The following is a 20,231-nucleotide window of genomic DNA, read 5'->3' as shown; positions in this document are numbered from 1 at the left end:
GTCTAAAGAATAAAACCAACCCGTTTGATTGCAGAAAGGGAGCAAACGAAATAAGAGGCAATCAAGTTCCCTCCCTTGGCTTCACTGTCCAAAACATAGGAGTGCCTGGAAATTCCAAGTCTGTGATGGAAAGAAAAAGGCGAAGCCAGTGAGACTCCTACTCTATTAGTCAGTGTTGCTGCCAGCTCTCTTCCTGGCAGGGCTCCTGTGCTCTTAACAGCCTAAGTCTGAGCAGTAGAGAATAGGTCCAACAAATTTTCCCCCTGAATGGGCCTGTGGAAAAGCCAGAGGGATGACAGGCCTCTTGTATCTTTCTAACAGCTGTGCAGAAATGGCTTTTCAAAAATATACCTGTGAATGAAATAGGCTCAAATTCTTCTACATGGCCCCATTTATTTTCTGGCTGTTTCGCTCACCCTGCAGTTAAATGCAGTGTCTGAATCCCCATTTGATGCCACAGAGGAGCACCTAAATTATCGGCCCTTTACCAGGAGGGAACCTCTGGTCTGAGGGCCAAATGCAGCCCCTGCCCCTCCAGCAACTAGCCCCACTGTTGCTGGTGTTGTTTTTCTTTCCCACTCCACCCCCAACTTCAACTACCCCACTGTTGGTGAATCAGCTTAAGTGGCCAGGCTGTGGAGGATCAAGCCCACCTCTTCTGGGATCCTAAATCTGTCCACGCATCAAGGGGAAGAAGCTAGGGAGAACATAGTCAGAGCATTAGGTCTATCTAGCTCAGTGCTGCCTGCACTGACTGGCAGAAGCTCTCTGGGGTTTCAGGCAAGGGATGTTGGGATGCAGTGATGGGCATCAGCTTGAGCAGCTTTAGAAGAGGATTGAAGAAATTCATAGAGGAGGCTACTAGGCACAGTGGTCATGTTCTGTGTTATGTACTGAAGTTCTCACCCTGGGCCAGCAGGGGGATACTGTAGATAGTTATGCAAATAAGGGATCAAAAGTGACGTTCAGTGATTGGATAGTTTTAGAAAGTTGTTACAGTTACGCTGTACTGGAGCTCTATATAAGCAGGCTGACTGAATCCTTCAGTTCAGTTCTGTTCTGGCCTGTGAATAAACAAGAGCTGTTTGAAGAATCGCTGTGTCATCTGATATGTTTACCCACAACTTAACATTCTGCCTCCATGGTCAGTGGCAGTAATGTTTCTGGATACCAGTTGCTGGAACCTACAGGAGGGAAGAGGGCTCTTGTGCTCAGGTCCTGCTCGTGGGCTTCCCTTTGGGGCATCTGGTTGGCCACTGTGAGAACAGGATGATGGACTAGATAGGCCATTGGCCTGATCCAACAGGCTCTTAAACCCCACCTGGAGACGCCAGGGATTTAACCTAAGACCTTCTGCATGCAAAACATGTGTACTGCCATTGAGATTACTCTTCTCCTAAAAAGTAAGATACTAGCCCTCATAGTTCTGAAGAAGAGACTGAATTAAATAATTGAAATTGAAATACTTTATTGTCACTTGTACAACTTGTATACAGTTAGATTACTTGAGCACCTCCCATTCAGTTCTCTTAGTCTTATTTCCCCTCGTTTACTGAGGCGCACACACCAAACTCAAAAGTCAGTTGCCCTGTTGTTATCTTTTCATTCAGCAGCCTAACAGCCCACGGATAGAAGCTGTTCTTTACCCTGTTGGTGCGACTAATCATGAGTCTATATCTTCTGTCTGAGGGCAGGAGATCAAGAAAGTGCCGGCCAGGGTGTGAATCATCCCTGAGAATTTTCCTCCCTCTCCTGAGGCAACGTTCTTCCATCTTGTTCAGTACTGTCTACACCGACTGGCAGTGGCTTTCCACTGTTTCATACAGAAGTCTTCCCTAGCCCTACCTGGAGATGCCATTGGTGGTTGAGCCTGGGACCTTCTGACCACAATGTAGATGCCTGGCCACAGAGCCAAGACCCTTCCGCTAAACAGAAAGCAAGATTATTCATCATTCTGAATACAGGGCTGAATTAAACAGGAACACTGGAAAGTCCCATATAATGAGCCAGACTATTGGTCCATCTAGTTCAGCGTTGTCCACTCCGACTGGCCGCAGCTCTCCAGGGTTTCAGGCAGGGGATATTCCTAACCCTACCTGGAGATGCCACTGGGGACTAAACCTACGACCTTCTGCACACAAAGCAGATGCTCTGCCACTGAGCTATGGCCATTCTCTAAATGTGGCTCCCTCACAGTTCACTTTCTTTGCATTCAGCAGAGAGAGAGAGCGCAAAGGCCCTGCCATGTTGCCCTCAGCACTTTTCTGACCAGGCCTTAAGTAAACTTCTCTGAAAAGCTATCCGGTTGTCAGGAATGTAGTAGAAAGATAAATATGGGGCTGTGGGGGAGGCTGGGAAATGCAGTTGGGGTGTGATTGATGCCTTCCTGAAGTTCTGTTTGCCTCTCTGAGCAGCCTTAGGGGTATGGGTTCAAATTACTCAGAAGCCCCTCGACCTATTTCCTCCGGCCCCATAAAACTAACCCCAAGGCAGAAGGCAGCAGCAATGTGGATGTATTATCATGGCTTTATTGCAGACAACAGACCCTTCTAATATTTGATAAGAATTTTATAGCTGTTGGCAATTAATAACATAAATAAAAAATACACAATAATGCAACTGAAAAACAGAACTGCAATACTAAACGTATACATAGTTATCTTGCCTCGATAATGGATTGGATGAGAGCCAGCAAACTCAATCCCGATAAGACGGAGGCACTCTTAGTGGGCAGTTCCCTAGATAGGAGTGCCTTCCATCAGTTTTGACTGGTGACTCACCTGTGCCTCTAACTGGACAGGGATAGCCTAACATCTGCTGCCTATGCTCTGGTAACCTCTAGGTTAGATTACTGCAACTTTGAAGATGGTTTGGAAACTTCCACTGGTACAGAACTCAGTGGCTGAGTTGCTCACCAGGACAAGACGCTTTGAGCATATAACACCAATCCTGGCCCTGCTCAAAGTAGAGGAACCCAAGACAATCAGGTAGCCCTTCCACCACATGTCAAAGAGAAAAACAACTACAGTGGTACCTCTAGATACGAACGGGATCTGTTTCGGAGCCCCGTTTGTATCTAGAAGTAAACATAACTAGTGATGGTGTGTCTGCACGCGCGCACACGCGCGCCGCTTTGCGCCGCTTCTGCGCATGCGCGTGACGTCATTTTGAGCGCCGTTACTTCCGGGTTGCCGAGGAGCGCAAATCAAACGCGCTCAACTCGAAGCATCTTCAACCTGAAGTATGACTGAACCAAACTTTTAGAAGACATCTGAAGGCAGCCCTGTTTAGGGAAGCTTTTAATGTTTAATAGGTTGTTGTATTTTAGTGTTCTGTTGGAAGCCGCGCAGAGTGGCTGGGGAAATCCAGCCAGATGGGCGGATTATTATTATTATTATTATTTACAAGTATTATAAAGTCTGTCACATAGATGATGAAGCAGATTTGATTTCTGCTTTTCCAGAGGGTCAGATCTAAACCAACAGGTTCACTTCCAGGCAGAGAGGGAAAGATTTAGGACACACTCCCTGGAAGCCAGCAGACTCTCCTTCCTTAGAGATTTTTAGACATCCTCCCAGAGGGTACTCTTAGACCTACCCTGGAGATACCCTGGCAGCCAGTAACACACACACGATTCTAGTTCTCATGGTTTTGAATAAATGAGAACCAAAGAAACTGTCTTGCACCAAGGCAGTCTGCTGGCCCATCTAGCTCAATACTGCCTACAGGGGTCAGCAAACTTCTTCAGCAGGGGGCCGGTCCATTCTCCCTCAGACCTTGTGGGGGGACGGACTATATTTTGGAAAAGAAAAAAGAGAACGAATTCCTATGCCCCACAAATAACCCAGAGATGCATTTTAAATAAAAGGACACATTCTACTCATGCTGATTCCCGGACCGTCTGCAGGCTGAATTTAGAAGGCGATTGGGCCAGATCCAGCCCCCAGGCCTTAGTTTGCCTACCCATGGCCTACACAGACTGACAGCTGTTCTCCAGAGTTGCAGACAAGGGGTCTGTCTCAGCCTTTAAGGTTGGAAATTGAAACTGGAACCTTCTGCAAGCAAAGTAGATGCTCTACCCACTAAGCTACATCCCGCCAATAAATAAAGCAAATGTCTAGTCTCCACTAAGGATTGAATTAAATCACTCTATCTAAGCTCAGCATTGTTGACACTGACAGGCAGCAGCTTCCCAGGGTTTCAGACAGGGAATCCTTCCCAGCCCTACACGGAGACTCCTGAGCCATGTCCATGCAGCTGAGGCATAACCCTTTCCCAGACCACAAAAAGCACTCTGCAGGTGCCCCAAGACACCATTCAACTTTAGTGTTACAGATTTGCAAGGCTGGCATTGAAATAACTTGCGGCGGGAGCTCTGATAAAACCCTATCAAGCAAGACTTAAGCAGTGGCAACTCCAGCCATGGAGCTAAAGCCTGCATGCATTTAATGTTTGTAAAGAGCGGATTAAAAATAATTATTCCAGTTCAACTGAGTCTATAGATGTACAGTAGTACCTCGAGTTAAGAACTTAATTCGTTCTGGAGGTCCGTTCTTAACCTGAAACTGCTCTTAACCTGAAGCACCATTTTAGCTAATGGGGCCTCCTGCTGCCACTGCGCAGCTGCTGCACAATTTCTGTTCTCATCCTGAAGCAAAGTTGTTAACCCGAGGTACCATTTCTGGGTTAGAGGAGTCTGTAACCTGAAGCATCTGTAATCTGAGGTACCACTGTATTTGAAGTTGAGAATATATTGTGGCAATGCATGATTATTCGTATTTCTTTCAATTAACCTAAAATAAAGAATAGTGTTCTTAAATACAAATACCGGTATACAGTGGTACCTTGGGTTACATACACTTCAGGTTACATATGCTTCAGGTTACAGATTCCACTAACCCAGAAATAATACCTCGGTTAACAACTTTGCTTCAGGATGAGAACAGAAATCGTGCTCCGGCAGCGCGGCAGCAGCGGGAGGCCACATTAGCTATAGGGTTGCTTCAAGTTAAGAACAGTTTCAGGTTAAGAACGGACCTCCGGAACAAATTAAGTACGTAACCAGAGGTACCACTGTATCTTGTTTGCCTAAGTAATCTATATAGATCATGTATCTTGTAACAATAAATTTGGATTAATCAGTGCTTGCACTTTTATCATTCCAGCCCACCCAGGCAGGTCGTTTTAGGGAGAATGCCGTGTGCTGGCAAGAGGGTGCCAGCCTTGATCCCTGGTTCACATTCCTGCTCTGAGACCACTGATAGTTTTGCACTGGATCTGGACCCCTGGAAAAGGAAGCAGCAGGGCTTGGTGGGGCGGGCGGGTGGGTGGAGGAAGCTCACCTCCTTCCAACAAAAGGCGAATGTTTTCCGTATTGTGGATCTGAACCCCATCACTGCTGGCTAGAGCATGCAGCAGAGCGGTCTTTCCTGGGGAAGGAGGGAAAAAAGAGCATAAGAATGTGAGAGGAGCCTGTATGGGGCCTATCAAGCCCAGCCTCCTGTTCTCAAGAGTGACCAACTAAATGCTCCCAAGCAGGAGCTAAGGAGTAAAAGGGGGAAAGGCCAAGCCCAGGAGGATGGAGGCAACTGACCATGTTTATCAACTGCATTGACATCGGCTCCAAGTTCCAAAAGTCGCTTTAGGCAAGGGAGGCGTTCTGGCTCTTCGCTAGCCAGATCTAGGGGGCTGCTTTCATGAACCTAAGGAGGAATGGGATAGAGGAAACATAACTGGCTGCTTTTATTGATGCCTTTACTGCAGCAGTGATGAATGGCATTTCTCCTAGTTTGAGGACTGCATTCCCTCTTCTGCAGAAAGCAGCTGGCATAGTGAATGTGAATTTCCCCTCTATGTATAAGGTCAGCTGGTTTCTACATGCACTCGGACACCTGTGTCCTTCAACCGGGCGAGCAAGTGACGTGAGCAGAGTTGAAGGATTTGTTTCCATCCAGGCAACACTCAAGGACGAAATCTGGGACCCTGGACCCTGCCTTGACTCCTGCTTTCTTGACTAACTATATCTTATCTCTTCCTATTTTTCATACAAGTTCCTTTCTCTAGAAAGGGGAGGGGGAGAAAGTCAACTCACAGCCTTGTGGCAACTTTTGAAAGCTAACTTTTTAAAAGAGCATAAGGTTTTAAACCCTACATGCACATTGCATCCTATGAAAAGATAAGCAAAATTTGGGATGGGGATTTTGGATCAGGATCTCAATGGTTCCATATTATTTCTCTATTCCTCCCCACCCCCAGCCTGCAATGTTGTTATCAATCTCCCTCTCCCTTTGTTAGTCCACCTGCTCCTTTCACTATACAGGTGGTGGCCATTTTGTTTGGGGGGTTGTGTTTCTGACCCCTGTATGCGTTGGCAGAGCCCCAGCCCTGTTTTCGGGCCTCTTCTGGGTCGGCAGTGACGAGCGTGATCATGTGCCAATCAGACACGCGTAAAATGGTCGCTGCCTGTATGGTTCCTGTCATACACCAAAGATGCGCCTCTTTACTCTCCCCAGACACTCAAGAAGCAAGAATAGAGTGGGTCCTAAACAGATGCAATCGTAATTGATCTCAAACCAATTTTTTTAATGCTTGCGTTTTAAATGGCTTGCGATCAGGCCACTGAGAAGCCAAATCCATGATAAGAATAATTGCCAGCATGGTGTACTGGTCAGCATGCTGCGCTATGAGCTGGGAGTGACCAGGGTTCAAATCCCCACTCGGCCATGAAGCTAACTGGGTGTAACCTTCGGCCAGTCACTGCGTCTCTTAGTCTGATCTACATCACAGAGTTGAGAGAACCATCTGCACCACTTTGAGTTCCGTGTGTGTGTGTGTGTGTATGTAAGGTTTGACATAAATGTTAATAATGGAAATAAAAATGGCAGCAGCTTACCCTGTCTCTCCGGTTGATGTCTGCACCTTCCTGCACCAACAGCTCTACCATGTCCGGCTTGTTCTGCATCACGGCGATGTGCAAAGATGTATAATAAGTGATTGGATCTTTTGGAAACACAGAAACACACATTTATTTATTTATTCACCAATTTGGCACAATTTGTTAATTTGTCACACTGAAACATCCTTACCTTTCCTCCAAGGACCTCAAGGGGACCTGGTTCCCATGCCCTCACAACAATCCTACGAGGCAGGCTAGGCTGCAGGTGAGATAGCGACCGGCCCAACTGTCGCTCAAGGGACCTTCACGTGGTTGCATGGGAAACTGGAACTCTGGTTTTCTAGTTCCACAGCTCTCATCCACTGTGCCTGACTGCCTCTCCTAGCAGGCTAACTGGCTGTTGGTTTTTAGGAAACACTGAGCCCTTGCATGTTCAGGGATGTTGTTCTGATTTTAAAGGAGCTTAAGGTGGGGTACACATTTGCAAGGCTGAGACTGAAATAACTTATGGTGGGAGCTCTGATAAATCCCTATCAAGCAAGACTTAAGCAGCTGCAATTCCAGCCATGGAGCTGAAGCCTGCATGCATTTAATGTTTGTAAAGAGTGGATTAAAAATAATTATTCCACTTAGCCTATAGATGTACAGTGGTACCTCAGGTTAAGTACTTAATTTGTACTGGAGGTCTGTTCTTAACCTGAAACTGTTCTTAACCTGAAGCACCACTTTAGCTAATGGGGCCTCCTGCTGCTGCCAGGCCGCCGGAGCACGATTTCAGTTCTCATCCTGAAGCAAAGTTCTTAACCCGAGGTACTACTTCTGGGTTAGCGGAGTCTGTATCCTGAAGCATCTGTAACCCGATGTACCACTGTACTGTACAGTATCTTCTTTTCCGCTGGGGAAATCTGCCCCCTGGTGGCCGCTTGATCCGGCAGCGGTTTAAACCAAAACCTCCAGCCTGCAGAGGGCACTTAGATGAAAAGATACATGAAACTGTGGGGAGAGCGAGAGCGAGAGCGAGAGCGAGCGAGCGAGCAACCAAGAGAGAGAGAGAGAGAGAGCTGCAGCTGTTGGCTGCAAACTGTATAAAAGTGCAACTCAAGAGCTCGGCATCCTTCCGCTTCCTGCTAACCCGGAGGCACGCCGTGCAGGTAGGAGACGTGGGACCAATCGGACGGGATGGGAGTTGGGAATTTGCGGAGAGGAAGGTGGTTGAAATAAACGTTTTAATGGGCTACCTTGATACAGGGGTTTTGTTTTTACTGGTTTTAGCAAAAAGGCTTTATTTATTAAGTTACTTGAAAATACAGAATTTAAAAATCTTGCTAATCGTTAAACTGTAAGGCTCTTAAAAAATTAAATTGCAAACTAGGGTTGTCGGAATTGCAGGCTGGGGGTTTCGGACGCGCAAAGGGATTCTTCCGGCATGGTGTGTGGCGGGGAGAGAAGGCTGCTCTGGTTATCCATACTGAACGTAGTAATAATTTGGTTCCATTTTCAGAGCACTTCAAGCTAGTTCAGACGCTTGGTTCGAGAAAGCTCCCCTGCCCGTGAAATCGTTCCTAACAGCCTTGTGAGGTGGGCTCGTTCCCATGTTTGTAGCGACTGGTTTTGGAAGCAGGTGGCAGTCAGGATGCTGACTTATGTTTGATCATTTGTATTTTGCTGCGTATAAACCTTACTTTGTCTGCGTTAATTTTCTTGCCCTTACTTGGGGGGGGGGGGCGCAGGGGATTCACGTATTTCTATGGGGAAAAGAGAAATGTCATAAATTCATGTAGTGACGATGACAAAGCACTTGAAAATAAATATTAGCTTGGCAGGTTCAAACTTTTTAGCTTTGTTTACTAAGTGCAAGAAAAATAAGCAGGCTAAATTGGATAGCTCATTAGTCCCGGGATGGGGAATCGTTCGTCAGCCCTCGCAGTCGTGGCCATGGCTAGGAATGGTTGGAGTTGGAGTTGAGCAACATTCAGGGGTAGGGGAAACAGCGTCCCCCACACCTGCTCTTGGTCATTAGAATGTTTGCCCCATTCAAAATTTTACCCCAGGTGGTTAGCATTAATTGCAGTTGTCGTTGGTTTTTTTACTGGAAGTGAAAAACGAAGTAAAATGCCTTTTCTTGGGGAAACACCCCCTTTTTTTGTCAGAAGGGTAGCCTTTCCCTTTAAACCTTTCCCACGGTCTTTTTAAAAAAGATTTCCATGAGTGCTCCTGTACCATTTACAGGGAAGTGATTTCCTTGGCAGAAATGAAAACAACAGAACTTTGAAAATAATCGTGTTATGTGGACATGGACTAGGCTAGAGTGAGGCAGTGCCCCTTCACTAGCAGCAGCACCTATCACAGAAGCTGTGACTTTGCAAAGTGGAAGAAAAGGGTTCAACCCCAGTGCGAGCAGTGTGGTGTAGTAGTGGTTAGAGTCTGTAGGACTAGGACTGGGGAGAACCCAGGTTCAAATCCCCACTTAGCCATGATGTTCACTGGGTGTTACTGTCCTATACATGCCTAAACTTAAGTCCCACTGAGCTCTCTGTACTACCTGTTTTGCTGTGGCTGGGTAAAGGTAAAGGGACCCCTGACCATTAGGTCCAGTCGTGACCGACTCTGGGGTTGTGGCGCTCATCTCGCTTTACTGGACGAGGGAGCCGGCGTACAGCTTCCAGGTTATGTGGCCAGCATGACTAAGCCGCTTCTGGCGAACCAGAGCAGCGCATGGAAACACCGTTTACCTTCCCACCAGAGCGGTACCTATTTATCTACTTGCACTTTGACGTGCTTTTGAACTGCTAGGTTGGCAGGAGCAGGGACCGAGCAACGGGAGCTCACCCCGTCGTGGGGATTCGAACCACCGGCCTTCTGACTGGCAAGTCCTAGGCTCTGTGGTTTAACCCACAGCGCCACCTGCGTCCCTCTGTGGCTGGTTACAACCTTCCAAATGCCACAAACTGCAAAAAGAACCAAATAAATTCTCTACAAAAAATAATAGAAGGTGCTGCTGCATTCGGGGTGGGGAATAGCCATTCTGTTTTTGCGCCTGTAACCCAGGTTCCAGGAGCCATGTGGCAAATAGCTTTTCTATGATCCCTAGCTAACATGACCAGTGGTCAGGGATGATGGAAATTGTAGTCCAAAACATCTGGAGGGCCGAAGGTTGGCTATGCCTTGTTTTGGCCATACTGAGCTAGGTGTAGTTTCTTTGGGCATTGTGTAGGATCATTGAGTAGCATTGAGCCCTTGCAACTTGCCTCATGGTAGATTTTAAAAAATGTGGTCGATTAAAAAAAAAGTTTCCTTGGGTGTGTGGATCTGAAATGCAGACCCACCCTGCCCCTGGAAAGAAAAGTCACAGGTGGCCTTCTTGATAAGGAGAGGGTCTCTTTAGCTTTTGAATGCTGTTAGATTACACCTCTTGTTGTGGATTAATTTCATAGAATCATAGGCACAGTTAACTGTTGCAGCTTGCCCTGCTCATAGTTGTGAAGAATATTCTTATGTTATGAATGGCCCTACAGCTCTGATTCTATATCAACAGGGCAATGGCAGTTGCAGTGGAGAGTTCTTATCTAGGATGGGAGGGGCAAGGAAACTCTAGACCTGTTGGGTTTAATGACTGTGCTACTCCACGTAAAGGCATGCATTTAAAGGATGGGGGGTAACCTTCCACTTGCCACTGTATCACTCCTTCCCAAGGCAGGAACGTCATGTCTTGAGCTACTAGTCTCTGACTCCTGGGTGGACTGGCCCCAGTTCCATCCTGTAGCTACTGGTCCTAGCAAGCTGAGAGCAGGAACCTGGCAAGACATCAAGTGGTTTTGTTGCTATGGCATCTTAAGGATGGACCCTGGCAAAGGCTGCCTCCTTAACCTCTGACAGCCTTGCAAAATGTTCCCTCTAATGACTAGCCCTGAAAGGCGTACAGCTGGCCCAGGGGCCCATGTTTACCACAAGTCATTGGCGGCTCATTTGCTACCTGGCAAAGGTGTCATCCAGTCCTTACCTTAGGTAAGTAGTCAGAGTTGGTAATTACAAGGCTGGGGTTGGTCTAGGTCTCTTAGCTCTGTTTGCGCGTGTGTGACCAAACAGAAACACAACTGGTACAGCTTCCCTTTCTCTTAACTGCACCTGGTGACTTTCTGTCTGCCGCATCTAGAGTTTCCCCTTCAAATGCACTATACTCACGGCAATTTACCCTGAAAGGTTTAAAACTGGCTTAAACAGGTCCTACTTTTTTGACAGGTGAAAAAAGGCAAGTTCCCTTTACAGTTTGCGGCCAAGATCACAGCATTCCTCTCTCACACTTTTAAGATGGTGCTTTTTCAAAAGCAGGAGTAGGGAATGTTAGGCCTGGGGCAGTGGGGGTACAGATTTGGCCCTTGAGGCCTCCCTGTGTGGCCCTTGGGACTCCCCCCAGGCCACACCCTCCTTGAATGATTGCGCCTGGCTGCAACACACTGACCCCATACACACATGCCTTATGCCTCACCCTCCATGCTCTGGATGGGCTGAAAGAAACTACGATTGAGGGCTGGGCACGTGTTCCATTAGACCCAGGCTACCTGAAGGACTCTATTCTCACATACGAACATGCCCTGGCTCAGATATTCAGGGGAGGCCCTTCTCTTGCTCCTGCCACCCTCACAGGCAGGCTTGGTGTGGGGCGCAAGAGAGGGGCTTCTCCCAGACTTTGGAACTCCCTCCGTGGAGAAGCCAGACTGGCTCCCTCCTCACTGTCCTTCCCGCCAGTGGTGAAGACCTTCCTGTTCCAACCGGTCTTCGGGAACTGATTGGGTTTTGTTTGTTTAGGAAAAGACCTTTTAAATAGTGCTGTGCTGTTTTTACTATATCAATTTCTGTATTTCCATAGATTCATTCTCATATTGTTTAAGTTCTATTATAGTTTTAATTAAACTACTATTTTAAAATAAGTTTTAGCTTTCTGTATATGATCTGTGTTTTAATTTGTATCGGTCACCTTTAGTCACAATCTGGGGGAAAGGCAGGATATTATTATTATTATTATTATTATTATTATTATTATTAATTACTTAATAGCAGCAGCAGAAGCAAGAGAAGGGTTGAAACATTGCTATCCTACTTAGATGGTTAACCTGTACTGTGGGTTTTGGGAAGGATGTGCTAACAAGCCCTGTAGGATACATATGGTTGTGAATGACAGCGATGATTATGAAGAATTTTTTTTTTTTTTTGGTAGGCCGAGGAAGCAGCTTTAGATTGGCTCTCAGACCATTTCCTAAATGAATCACAGAAGGGAGTCGAGCAGAATGCCTTTCCTCCATGGCTTCCGACGGATCATCTTTGAGTACCAGCCATTAGTTGACGAGATCTTGGAATGTATGGATCCTCTGGTGCAGGACATGATGGTCAGGTAACTGGGAAGCTGCTTCCCCCTCCGTGTAGACAATACTGAGCTGGGGTCTCATTCAATTCAGCCCATTCTTCAGAATTATGAGGACTAGGATCTTTGAGGGTTTTCTACAATCAAGCGGTATATAGATACCATGAAATGCACAAACGGAATCCTACCTTATAGGGAAAGGGCCATGGTTAAGGGTAGAGCACCTTATGTGCATATAGAAGGCGCAGGTTCAGCCCCTAATGGCATCTCCAAGTTGGCACTTATAATATCCCCTTCCTGAAACCCTGCAGAGCTGTTGCTGCTGTCAGTCAGTGCATACAGCACTGAGCTAGATAGACCTGGTGGTCTAATGTAAAGGGGGGCGAGGAAATCACATTAGTTTCTCCTACCCACTCTGGCCCTACCCACCGCTGGCATGCGGCCCCCAGAATGTGGCCCAGAAGGACATGTCTTCTCATTGGCACACAGCTCTTCCCTCTGAGCTGACTACTGATTGGCTCTTAATCGTTACCAAACCACCACCGCGGAACTTTGCCCTCCTCCTATGGTCATTGTGGTGTTTTATTTGCCTTGTTTTCTTGTGAAGCCCCAGCGCTGTGGTAGAAGACGACAGGCGGATTGCGGCCCTTAACAACCTGCTGGAGAGGAACGCCAACTCCGTTTACTACCAAGAGGGTGTGAGCTATTCATTGCTGAAGATGGCGGAGTACGGGGTAGTCCAAGCCGCAGAAGCCCTCCTGCGTGGTGGGGCGGACATCACCTTTGAAGGTTGGAGGGGGACCTGGTTCATGCTTCCGGTCTTGCATATATTTTAAAATTACAGAAATCATTGGGATAGCTATTTATGGAGGCTGTATTTTTATATACATTTTTTTCATGATTCCCCCCCTTCCCCCCCCCCAATGTTTCCTTTCTGGTTAGGAGCGACCTGTTTTGGTTCTTTGTTTTTGCTGGGAATTGCAACGCCCCGTTTTATGTGACATCATTTTAATTCAATGCAGGCGACCCCTGTTTCTGCATGCGTTCCAAGAACGTGTGGCCATGCACGTGTGTGGGACGTTTTCAGAACCTCAACAGGGCAGAGTGGGGGGAAGGCAGGGTGGGGCTGAGGGGCTTATGCGAGTGATGATCCAGAACGCAACCCGCACGCAAATAGGTCGTTGCCTGTATTAAAGGCAAAAAAAGCTATTCCACCAGTGTGGTGTAGTGGTTAAGAGTGGTGGACTCGTAATCTGGTGAACCAGATTTGCGTCTCCGCTCTTCCGCATGCAGCTGCTGGGTGACCTTGGGCCAGTCACACTTTTCTGAAGTCTCTCAGCCTTGCTCACCTCACAGAGTGTTTGTTGTGGGGGAGGAAGGGAAAGGAGATTGTTAGCCGCTTTGAGACTCCTTCAGGTAGTGATAAAGCGGGATATCAAATCCAAACTCTTCTTCTTCACCTGGCCTGATAATCCATTTTGAGACCCAGATGAGGAAGCCAAAAGTGGGGTATAATTTTTCAATTCAGTAGTAGTTGCACCCCAGATGTCCATTAGGCTCCACCTCCCTAAGTCGCTCTTTTCTACTGTCAGGTACCGCTAGGTTCACCTCTCTGCCATCAGATTCCGCCTTCATTTTCCCCAAGCTCCACCCCTTGTCTCCTAAGCTCCTCCCCATGAGCTTCAGTGTTCTAAAGCGCTGGCCGCTGTGGGCTCAGGTGCCCATGGGTGTGTGATGTCACACAGAGGTTCCTTCATAGGCTGTCTCTCTAACAACATGACCGCCTCCCAGCAAGGCCGGTTAGACAGTTGGGCCAGGAAGGAGGGCCTTTGACTGCTGGGAGCCATGAGGAGGAAATGGGTAGGGGGATGTTTCCTGGCCTGCTGGCTCCCGTATTACGGGCCTGACGTGAACACCGGTAAGCATCTTTCTCTTCCCCCAGTGCTGACAACAGCCTTGTTGTGTGGGCAGACAGTCCCCATATCCAAAGGACCAATGATCAGGAGTCTTTATTAGGCAATGCAGCAGGGTGATGCAAGGGTTAGGATGTCAGACTACAAGACCTGGGAGACCAGGGTTCAAATCATGCACACAGCCACAGGAAGCTCTCTGGATGCAACCCTTGGGGCCAGTGTCATTGTTTCTCAGCCTAAGCGTACCTCGCAGGGTGGTTGTGAAGATGGAACAGGGAAGGGAGAGAACCCCACCTTAAGCTCCTTGAAAATCAGAACAACATCCCTGAACATGCAAGGGCTCAGTGTTTCCTAAAAACCAACAGCCAGTTAGCCTGCTAGGAGAGGCAGTCAGGCACAGTGGATAAGAGCTGTGGAACTAGAAAACCAGAGTTCCAGTTTCCCATGCAACCACGTGAAGGTCCCTTGAGCGACAGTTGGGCCGGTCGCTATCTCACCTGCAGCCTAGCCTGCCTCGTAGGATTGTTGTGAGGGCATGGGAACCAGGTCACCTTGAGGTCCTTGGAGGAAAGGTAAGGATGTTTCAGTGTGACAAATTAACAAATTGTGCCAAATTGGTGAATAAATAAATAAATGTGTGTTTCTGTGTTTTCAAAAGATCCAATCACTTATTATACATCTTTGCACATTGCCGTGATGCGGAACAAGCCGGACATGGTAGAGCTGTTGGTGCAGGAAGGCGCAGACATCAACCGGAGAGACAGGGTAAGCTGCTGCCATTTTTATTTCCATTATTAACATTTATGTCAAACCTTACACACACACGAGGTACTCAGAGTGGTGCAGATGGTTCTCTCAACTCTGTGAGGTAGATCAGACTAAGAGACGCAGTGACTGGCCGAAGGTTACACCCAGTTAGCTTCATGGCCGAGTGGGGATTTGAACCCTGGTCACTCCCAGCTCCTAGCGCAGCATGCTGACCAGTACACCATGCTGGCAATTATTCTTATCATGGATTTGGCTTCTCAGTGGCCTGATCGCAAGCCATTTAAAATGCAAGCATTAAAAAAATTGGTTTGAGATCAATTACGATTGCATCTGTTTAGGACCCACTTTATTCTTGCATCTTGAGTGTCAGGGCAGAGTAAAGAGGCACATCTTTGGTGTCTGACAGGAACCATACAAGCAGCGACCATTTTACGCATGTCTGATTGGCACATGATCACGCTCGTCACTGCCGACCCAGAAGAGGCCCGAAAACGGGGCTGGGGCTCTGCCAACGCGTACAGGGGTCAGAAACACAACCCCCCAAACAAAATGTCCACCACCTGTATAGTGAAAGGAGCAGGTGCACTAACAAAGGGAGAAGGAGATTGATAGCAACATTGCAGGCTAGGGATGGAGTGGGATCCTGAGCCAAAATCCCCATCCCAAATTTTGCTTCTCTGTTCATAGGATGCAATGGGCATGTAGGGTTTAAAACCTTATGCTCTTTTAAAAAGTTAGCTTTCAAAAGTTGCCACAAGGCTGTGAGTTGACTTTCTCCCCCTCCCCTTTCTAGAGAAAGGAACTTGTATGAAAAATAGGAAGAGATAAGATATAGTTAGTCAAGAAAGCAGGGGTCAAGGCAGGGTCCAGGGTCCCAGATTTCGTCCTTGAGTGTTGCCTGGATGGAAACAAATCCTTCAACTCTGCTCACGTCACTTGCTCGCCCGGTTGAAGGACACAGGTGTCCGAGTGCATGTAGAAACCAGCTGACCTTATACATAGAGGGGAAATTCATATTCACTGTGCCAGCTGCTTTCTGCAGAAGAGGGAAAGCAGCCCTCAAACTAGGATAAATTCATCACTGCTGCAGTAAAGGCATCAATAAAAGCAGCCAGTTATGTTTCCTCTATCCCATTCCTCCTTAGGTTCATGAAAGCAGCCCCCTAGATCTGGCTAGCGAAGAGCCAGAACGCCTCCCTTGCCTAAAGCGACTTTTGGAACTTGGAGCCGATGTCAATGCAGTTGATAAACATGGTCAGTTGCCTCCATCCTCCTGGGCTTGGCCTTTCCCCCTTCTCCTCCTTGGCTCCTGCTTGTGGGCATTTGGTTGGTCATTCGAGAACAGGAGGCTGGGCTTGATAGACACCATACAGGCTCCTCTCACATTCTTATGTTCTTTTTCCCTCCTTCCACAGGAAAGACCGCTCTGCTGCATGCTCTAGCCAGCAGTGATGGGGTTCAGATCCACAATACGGAAAACATTCGCCTTTTGTTGGAAGGAGGTGAGCTTCCTCCACCCGCCCGCCCCACCAAGCCCTGCTGCTTCCTTTTCTAGGGGTCCAGATGCAGTGCAAAACTATCAGTGGTCTCAGAGCAGGAATGTGAACCAGGGATCAAGGCTGGCCCCCTCTTGCCAGCACACGGCATTCTCCCTAAAACGACCTGCCTGGGTGGGCTGGAATGATAAAAGTGCAAGCACTGAGTAATCAAAATTTATTGTTACAAGATACATGATCTATATAGATAATGGATTACTTAGGCAAACAAGATATACCGGTATATGTATTGAAGAACATTATTCTTTATTTTAGGTTTATTGAAAGAAATACAAATAATCATGCATTGCCGCAATATATTCTCAACTTCAAATACAGTGGTACCCCAGGTTACAGATGCTTCAGGTTACAGACTCTGCTAACCCAGAAATAGTACCTTGGGTTAAGAACTTTGCTTCAGGATGAGAACAGAAATCGTGCAGCAGCAGCGCAGCGGCAGCAGAAGGCCCCATTAGCTAAAGTGGTGCTTCAGGTTAAGAGCAGTTTCAGGTTTAAGAACTGACCTCCAGAACGAATTAAGTTCATAACCAGAGGTACCACTGTACTTCCAGCACTATTCTAAACATGTTATTAAATGTCTTTGGTATTACTTTAAATAGGGGTTAAGATATATTTGTGATAGACGGCCTTTTATTTATTTTCTCTTTCTCTTCCTTAGTTTGGCTTTTATTGTATTTTGTTGAATACTTTTAGTAAAAATTGATTGGGGAAAATAGGAAAATGGTGGTGGTGATGCCAAGAGTCACTGGGGGAAAAAATTAAACTGTCTGTTTCTTTATTGTTCCCGCCCATCAGGAGCCAATGTGAAGGCCACAACAAAAGATGGTGACAGCGTCTTCTCCTACATCATCTTCCTCCTTGGAGAGACAGTGGGAGGTGACGAAGAGGAGGTCCGGACCATCAAGAGCTTCTGCTTCCAGGTCACTCAGCTGCTGATGACCCATGGGGCCAACCCTAGTGCGTGCCCAACCTATGAGTCCCTCACCCACCTGTGCCTGAAGAACTTCCGGCTCCACTTTCCCCTCCTGCGCTTCCTCCTGGAGTTTGGGGCGTCATACAACTGCACCCTCCATGGGCCCTCCTGTTGGTCGGGCTTCAGTATTATCTTCGAGCAGCTGTGCTCCCACTTGAGCGGGTCAGAGGACGACGCCTTCTCCGTCGACCTCTTTCAGAAGGCCGAGACGGTGCTGGAGCTCATGGCCTCAAGCTCCCAGACCATCAAGCTGCCCATCAACTTTGAGATCAACCTCAGCCACCTCAGCGGGTTCCATAGGAAGAGGATCTCAGACCTCTTCACCAGCCTGAAGCAGCTGGAACACTCCCCTCCTACCTTGAAGCAGATGTGCCGGGTTTCCCTGCGGCAGCATCTCAGACCCTGGCCCATCGATGAAAAAGTCAAGGCCCTCCCACTTCCCAACTTGTTGAAAAAATATCTCCTTATAGACCCGAGCAGCTCTGCGGAGGCGGCCGTCTGACTTCAAGGGTGGACCAAGAAAACTGATCTGCCAAGGGGGTGTTTCCAGCCTGAGGCCTTCAAGCCACACACACCAGTCAATTGTGGACACGGGTGTTGGTCACGCACACGATGACATTTGCGGGATTGCCGCACAGGGTGTTATTGCACCATTACTCATTCACACACGTGGACTGGCCTTTTGCCCTGCAATGGACGAATGCATAACACTTGGATGTTTCTAAATCTGCAGCTCAACTGCTGATTGTTCTGAAGGAGGGACAAGTCCATTTTCTGGACCTGAGTCATGACTAAACTGAATTCTGCTCAGTGTCTGCAGAAGGCTGGAGGCCTCCATTTATCTGGAACGATATTACCTCGCGACTTTTCTAAACAGCTGTTCTGAGCAACCTGGCTTCTAACAGGGAGCGAAGCGTCCATTCCTCTGGGTCATTAAACATGTGTTCTGCACCAGCAAAATGTTGTGCCTCCAGTGTCTTGCTTGGTTGTTTTCAAGTTGCTTTGGGTTGTCCTGGGTAACAGTGACTTGACAAATTTAATTTAAATAAAATAAAAGCAACAATAGGCTAAGTAGCAGGAAAAAGGGGTGGCAATAACATCTTCACAACATCCTATGCTACATTGGGTGCTGCTTTTGCAAATGCGAAGTAGATGTTTTCATACTTGTTGCCTTGATATGTATACTGCCCTTCACCCATAGGTCTCGGGGAGGTTCACAACATATTGCAGATTGTTTCTGCCCTTCAGAACAGAAGATACCATTCCTCATGAGGCTTTCTTGTGCTAGGCCATGAGCCAAGGGCAGCCTTATCTAGTCCACACAGTGACTCAACCATTTTTGTGTGTTTTCAAAGGCAGTATGATGATGGTTGTTGTAAGCTGATACACAGCAAGGTTAAGTGTGAAGAACTGTTTTGACCCATTGGGCCAGATCCTTGATAAGTGGGAAGGCCACACACCTGTCATTCATCTGACAGAGCACAAATGAAGCAAGACTGATAGGGGAGGGGTTCACTTTACTAGTGTTTCCAGAGGGGAACAAACTAGCAACGCAGCACCCACCCCATGCCTTCCTGATGTCACCCAGCACTGTCAGCTGGCTGATGGGTGGTCCTGATTTGGAAAAAAACAGCCTTGTTCCTCAGAAAGGGTGATGACCATGTGCTCACCACCAATTGGGGAAAAATATCCATTGTTTATAAGTACAAGATAGACATCATTTCAGGGTGGCCCCTTGGTTCAGCTGTATTTTCCCACCCCCCGGAAAGCATTTAACCAAACGCACAGGCTACATTCACACCATACATTTTTTAAAAACCCAGTGACACTTTAAACCATCACAGCTTCCCCCAAAGAATCCTGGGAACTGTATAGGAGACTGCTGTTCCCCTCAAGGCGCTACAATTCCCAAAGTTCCCTAAGTAGGAGGGATTGTTAAACCACTCTGGGCTGCTCCACTGGCACTCTCCAGAGACCCCTCAACTGGGGTCTTATCAACAGTCATTTCATCTTTTGGCAAAAAGGACAGAAGGGCCCCGCTCCGTTGGCTGTATTGAGGGACCAGCTTCATTTGGCACCCCTGAGCAGTCATTCCAACTGCTTTGGCAACTCCTCTGGGCTTTGATTTTTCCCTTCCTATCTGGTTCTTATAAGAACACTTACACTTCAACAGTGCCTGAGTTTTGCTTGCCTGCATCCCCACCCCCTTCCTTTTTCCTCCTTGTAGGTCGCACCTGCAAATCTTGTATAGGAAGGAATTTGTGTGCTGCTGACCTGGCACTACGTGCTCTGGGCACCTTTTCTGATGAAGTAGAGGGGTAAATAAAAACTCTTCACAACAAAAAGCAGAAGCCTCAATGTTTCTCTATGGTTGTGACCTATAGCGAAGAGTAATTTAGCATTTAGGTGAAAATTGGACCCACAAATGGTGTTATTGTTAGGGAAGGGTGACCTGGGTCCAAACTCCTCTGCACTCCCCTTTTGAGCTGTTGTGTTCACCTTAATTTCCATACAGTAGCATTTATGCAAATATGTGTTTTGTGCAAATTTAAAAGTGCCTAAGGTAAAGGTAAAGATACCCCTGCCCGTACGGGCCAGTCTTGCCAGACTCTAGGGTTGTGCGCTCATCTCACTCTATAGGCTGGGAGCCAGCGCTGTCCGCAGACACTTCCGGGTCACGTGGCCAGCGTGACATCGCTGCTCTGGCGAGCCAGAGCTGCACACGGAACGCCGTTTACCTTCCCGCTGGTAAGCGGTCCCTATTTAT

At 47.5% G+C, this 20,231-nt stretch overlaps 1 protein-coding gene and 1 long non-coding RNA gene across 6 annotated transcripts; one reads left to right on the top strand and one right to left on the bottom strand.

The window, feature by feature from the left end:
• Positions 1–5,313: 5,313 nt before the first annotated feature.
• On the bottom strand, positions 5,314–7,346 carry LOC114589147 (uncharacterized). Its single transcript, XR_013391299.1, has 3 exons — positions 6,893–7,346; positions 5,594–5,702; positions 5,314–5,429 (listed from the first exon to the last, which is right to left on the bottom strand). It is a non-coding gene; the product is annotated as an uncharacterized LOC114589147 (long non-coding RNA).
• Positions 7,347–7,892: 546 nt separating this feature from the next.
• On the top strand, positions 7,893–18,424 carry ASB6 (ankyrin repeat and SOCS box containing 6). Of its 5 annotated transcripts, XM_028715276.2 has the most exons (8): positions 7,945–8,046; positions 8,397–8,473; positions 12,111–12,284; positions 12,862–13,043; positions 14,826–14,932; positions 16,081–16,189; positions 16,351–16,437; positions 17,287–18,424. In XM_028715276.2, exons 3-8 carry the CDS (start codon positions 12,154–12,156, stop codon positions 17,964–17,966), a joined length of 1,296 nt encoding a protein of 431 aa, XP_028571109.1. In that variant the 5' UTR covers positions 7,945–8,046; positions 8,397–8,473; positions 12,111–12,153; the 3' UTR covers positions 17,967–18,424. The 5 variants fall into 5 exon arrangements, with proteins under 5 accessions (XP_028571107.1, XP_028571109.1, XP_028571110.1 ...); XM_028715274.2 differs by lacking the exon at positions 8,397–8,473 and having other exon boundaries at positions 7,893–8,046; XM_028715277.2 differs by lacking the exon at positions 8,397–8,473 and having other exon boundaries at positions 7,953–8,103.
• Positions 18,425–20,231: the final 1,807 nt, after the last annotated feature.

The sequence above is a fragment of the Podarcis muralis genome, chromosome Z (genome assembly GCF_964188315.1).
Source record: "Podarcis muralis chromosome Z, rPodMur119.hap1.1, whole genome shotgun sequence".
Taxonomy (NCBI): Eukaryota; Metazoa; Chordata; class Lepidosauria; order Squamata; family Lacertidae; genus Podarcis; species Podarcis muralis.
Note: the sequence above shows the minus strand (reverse complement) of the source record. Positions and strands in the feature narration are given on the sequence as shown.

Excerpts from the sequence above, each read along its gene's own strand:
- ASB6 (XM_028715274.2), top strand. The coding sequence starts at position 12,154 with ATGAATCACAGAAGGGAGTCGAGCAGAATGCCTTTCCTCCATGGCTTC. Across the intron at positions 14,933-16,080 it reads ACATCAACCGGAGAGACAGG|GTTCATGAAAGCAGCCCCCT; the intron begins GTAAGCTGCTGC and ends ATTCCTCCTTAG. Across the intron at positions 16,438-17,286 it reads TCGCCTTTTGTTGGAAGGAG|GAGCCAATGTGAAGGCCACA; the intron begins GTGAGCTTCCTC and ends CCCGCCCATCAG.